At 32.3% G+C, this 5088-nt stretch overlaps 1 protein-coding gene across 1 annotated transcript in view; it reads left to right on the top strand.

Annotated features, from left to right (window-relative positions):
- Nucleotides 1-285: 285 nt before the first annotated feature.
- The window catches only part of PolE1 (DNA polymerase epsilon catalytic subunit 1), a 40029-nt gene continuing 35226 nt past the window's right edge, over nt 286-5088 (top strand). Inside the window, exons 1-6 of the mRNA XM_085948070.1 lie at nt 286-466; nt 541-661; nt 1063-1281; nt 2039-2268; nt 3000-3326; nt 4816-4916. Of these exons, the coding sequence (XP_085804196.1) occupies nt 408-466; nt 541-661; nt 1063-1281; nt 2039-2268; nt 3000-3326; nt 4816-4916 (1057 nt within the window). The 5' untranslated portion in view covers nt 286-407. The remainder of the gene's footprint in view (nt 467-540; nt 662-1062; nt 1282-2038; nt 2269-2999; nt 3327-4815; nt 4917-5088) is intronic.

The following is a 5088-nucleotide window of genomic DNA, read 5'->3' as shown; positions in this document are numbered from 1 at the left end:
AAAAACTAAAATATTTTTCTTAGATTATATGGCAGCACTTAACAAATGTACACCGCCGTCAATAAAAAAATATTTTTTTTATTTCAACAGTAGAATTAAAATATTATGATCTATTGACATACAGATTAGGTACGACTAAAATAATCTATTCATTGAAAAGCATTATTTTTATATGCTTACAAAAAAATAATAATCCTGTTTTATAAAGTATCCCGAATATTTTGAGGGGCCATAAAATTATATTTCAAGTAATAATTTCGCGCTTCTTTTTTGACGTTTCATTTCAATACAAAATCATCACTTAAGTTCTCGCTGACACAACCATAACCGTACAACTGCAAAATACACTAATTCGTTTTTTAAATGTGAATTAAGAATGACTACTTGTTGACAGTGAAAACCGCATCATGGTTTATCAAAATACAGGAAAATATCGAGCTGATAAAGGAGGAAACAGCGGAACTGGGTTAGGATACCAATAAGTTTTAAGTCGCACTAAAAGTTTCCAAACGAAATATACTTATTTTATTAATGTTCTAGGGAGGAATCTGAACCCCGAATACGGATTGCTCTCGAGAATGACAGAATTGACTCCAAATATGGATTTGATAGGGTTCGAGATCACATTGAGAGAACTGGCTTCCTCATCAATATGCACACAGTAAGAAAAAATATCTCGTATACAATGAGTTAAGATATTGAAGCCTTTGAAAAACTTCGGTAAATGTGCCCCAGAGGTGGCCGTGGGATTTTACAACTTTCTTTTTAGACCAAACCTAACCTAATCTAACCTACCCAACCTTATATTACCTCATATTATAATCTTAGTTTGTGATAATGGTAGCAATCAAAATGTATGAAAATTTCAAATTTTCAATTAACGATTATTGGATCGAAAAGCCGATGCGCTGACAGAAAAGGTATTTATTATAATAATTGTCTACATGGAATAAACTGTTTTCGTATAAAAGCTCATGGCCACCTCTACGCCACATTTACCAAACCTTCTTCGGTGTGGATGGAAATTGTATATCATGTCATTTTATATATCGTTTCTTATAGACAGAAGTCTTGGACGAAGACAAACGTCTGGTGGCTGCAATGGATTACTACTTCATCGAAATGGATGGGTCGCGTTTCAAAGTTTCCCTGGCCTTCCAGCCCTATTTCCTCATAAATGCTCGGAAAGAATGTGAACAAGAAGTCATTTTATTCCTGAGTAAAAAGTTTGCCGGCGTTATAACTAAGATGGTCGTTTTGGAGAAAGAAGATCTTGATTTGGTTGGTAATGATTGTATATTTTAATGAAGAATCTAGATTGTGGTCTTGAACAAAACAATAATTACTATATAGAAAGGGGTCTTATACATATTTCATATTAGGAATTTTTGTTGTGCTCCATAGTCTAGGGCAAGGATTCTGTTGTGTGCGCCCACGGACTTGTTTGTCTATTTTTTTCAACAATGAGCATAATAAATTCGAAATACAGATTTACCTATGAGAATCTAAATGACTGTTTAAGAATAGGAATATCCACATACATTCCTAACTATGAAAAATTGATTAACCTATTTTACTTAATGAACATGACAAATTATAAATTCAAAGCATTCACGACAAGGCCTAAACAAAAACGAATCATAAGTATGAATGAGAAAGCGTTCGGCACGCTTATATCTCCGCAATATGCGTTAAAGTAAGATGGAATTTCTACAGCTGAATTAAATATTTTTTGGAAAAGTCGCTGATAAATATTGATTTGAATGACTACAAAAACTGCGAGCAAGTGTTGCTGAAATTTATTGTTTTTGTGTTAAATATAAAGTTAGTGGTAATCATTTTTAGTTAATTTAGTAGAAAATATGGTCAACTATGTTTTGTTTAAATTTGGTAGCCTTAATGAGAAGCAACACAAATTATACACCACGGCTTTATTTTGCCGAACAATACCCACTCTCTTTATATTATTACTCTGAAGTTTCAATCATTTACCTATTATCATACGGATGTAATATATTATTCATATTTTCATTTTTAGCCTAACCATTTGTCTGGCCTGAAGCAACGATATATTAAACTATCCTTCGTGTCACTAAACGATATGATGAAGGTGCGTAAAGAAATACTCACGGCTGTCAATAAAAATAAAGAGAGAGAGAAAACTGACACAATTTACGCGGAGATGCTGACAAATGCCCTCACCAGTGCAGCTGCATTGGAACAAGCCAAGAAAACTACAGATCACATGGAAAACATCATTGATATACGGTACATATTCTATGCAAAATGACCACTGCGTTTATTCTAGGTTTTGACCCCACTGTTTTAATATTTAAGGCTGTGAAGATCCAGCGATGCAAACGTACATGCTGTAAAAATCCATGATTTCTTAATCTTCATTAGTTTTGTGTTTAAAATTTCTATCCGGCACGTGAAAACATCATGCAACTTGACGAGGTGTCGCAAGTCTGATGAATCTGACACACGATTGGACAGACATCTCGCTGATAAATATTTTAAACCATAAGAGTCCCGACATGTCCAATAATTTATATGATTGAATTTCAAAGTACAACAAAAAATCAGATGATTACCTATTTTATTTATTTGTTGATGCAAACTTTTGATGTTTTGTTTGCGTTAAGTTATAAAATAACTTCTGAAAATTGGATAAATAAACAAATACATTTATAAAAAAATACTTTATATTCACATAAATACATATTATTATATCTATCTTTCTAAAGAATTATATTATGTAGGTCCCATAGAATCCCATAGAATCCCAACAGATACTTCATATTTTTTCTTCAATTGTTTTATCCAGAGCAATGACCTAATTTTTGCCAAAAATTAGGTCAATTCCTTGTAAATTCTGCTCCATAAATAGTGATTTATGATTTTAAATCATTTTTACTTGATATTATCACTAAATCAAACATTCTGTGAATTCATTGATAGTCATTATGGTTTTCAAAGTACGCCTCTTTGAATTTTAGGGAGCATGACGTACCTTTTCACGTGCGAGTTTCAATTGACAAGAAGATGTTCTGCGGCTTATGGTATAATGTCAAAGTGAGAGGCACCATTACCGAGGAGCCTATAATAACCCAACGGCCAGACCTTCTGGAAAGACCCGATCCAATAGTCCTGGCGTTCGATATTGAGACAACTAAACTCCCTCTCAAGTTTCCCGATGTCCAGACCGACCAGATCATGATGATATCGTACATGATTGATGCTCAGGGATATCTAATCACAAACAGAGAGATTATTTCTACTGACGTTGAGGATTTTGAATACACACCCAAGCCAGAATTTGAAGGGTAATGAAATTTTACTATTCAATTAGTATTGAAGGCTATATTTTTCATTAGTAGACTATCGCAGTCATGTTTGACTCGACGATCGAACGGTTGGAGGTAACCGTGAACAGGATCGCCGCGAACTCGAAACGTGTGGGTCTTCATCTGATTGTGGCTAAGACCATATTGGCATTTCATTCCAGCAAAAGAAATGGCGTATTTCAAAAAAATACTACCTTATTCTTAGGTCAATAATTATTATAAAACAATCATTATTCGTAGGATGTTTTGTCACATTTCGTCGCTGTAGATTTCAAGGGAGCCAAGCCACAAATTTGGCGAAAGTGAGAAAGTATACAAAAGCATTTTAAAATCATCAAAGATGCAGTGGTCAATGGATTTAAGCCACAAAACTCTTTTGACTACATTTTTTGTACATTTCAATATTCAGTGGTCAAGAGATATAACACACATAACTTCTAAGACACTATTTTTTTTAGTTATTTGTACAAAATAATAAAAAGGTAACACCATAAAGTATATTATATGTTCAAAGTTTCACCATTATATCTTTAAAAAAAAAAAAAGTTCAATAAAAAAATGTTACTTTTATTTGTCACACAAAATCTTTGCACGCCTGTTTCTCAGCATTATGATTTTGTGGACTGGCTCCCTTGACATCTACGGCGACGATTTGAATGGTCAAAAACATAGCTTACAATCAGTATCTTTAGAATTATCTTCAAATGTGGTAATCATGCCCATTTTTTGAAAAATAAAATGCCTAATTCTTGCCAAATTTGGGATCACAGAGATTATAAATATATTTTTTTATCTTAAATATTTCACTATATAATGTTAACAACAATTTTACTAATGGTTTTATAAATGCGTATGATGTACTGAAATATGACTAAATTCTAAAACAGCGCTGTCAAATTTCTTTTATGCGCTGAAAAATTATGCAGTATATTTCTCTGTTTTGAAAAAGTATTTTTAATATTTATTATTATAATGAAATGTTTTCATATTTTAATGTATGATGGGTAATTCTGAATACAATTTTATATTTTCTTTCACCGGACATTTCACGTCAAATATTAATTCTGACAAAGTTTTGCTCCCCATTGATTGATGAAAAATTTGCTGTACAGCTCGCGGGCCGCAAAAAAATATTGGCGGGCCGCCAGTTAGACAGCGTTGTTATAAAACGTTAGATCGAGAGGCTTAAAAGAATACTATTTTACGTAATAAAAATACTTTATGCAGTCGTCAAATGTTTAAAATAAATATAAAGGATAATAAGGCTTCAAAATTATATAAATAGATTATCTACAACGTTTAAGGAATGTCCAGGCTTATGCTCTGAAAATACCATAAAATCTCCATTATCCAATCTTATTGCAAGGATTTTATTTTAACAAGCAATCTCATTATACATTTTAAATATGTTAACTCTCCGACTCTGTTATTATTATTTATAAAAATTGGTACTATAATACTTTTTCAGGCTGTTTGCAATCTACAATGAACCTAATGAAAAAGCTTTGCTGCAGAAATTCTTCGATCACATTTTGGATGTGAAGCCGCATATTTTTGTGACATACAATGGTAAATATATTGTTTATTTTCTTGAATTCAATATCTTCTACTATGTCCCATACAAATTTATAATAATCTTCTTACTGAAGTACGATTTCAAAGTACGAAGCAGTGAGATGTACATGAAAGATGTGGATTTTTAGTTCCCCAAATAACCACGATCATTGATTACCACCATAAA

Source organism: Rhyacophila brunnea, unplaced genomic scaffold (assembly GCF_057557595.1).
Source record: "Rhyacophila brunnea isolate RB1 unplaced genomic scaffold, BYU_Rbru_1.0 scaffold_20, whole genome shotgun sequence".
NCBI lineage: Eukaryota > Metazoa > Arthropoda > Insecta > Trichoptera > Rhyacophilidae > Rhyacophila > Rhyacophila brunnea.
The sequence above is the reverse complement of the archived record's forward strand: the minus strand, read 5'-3'. Positions and strand labels throughout refer to the sequence as shown.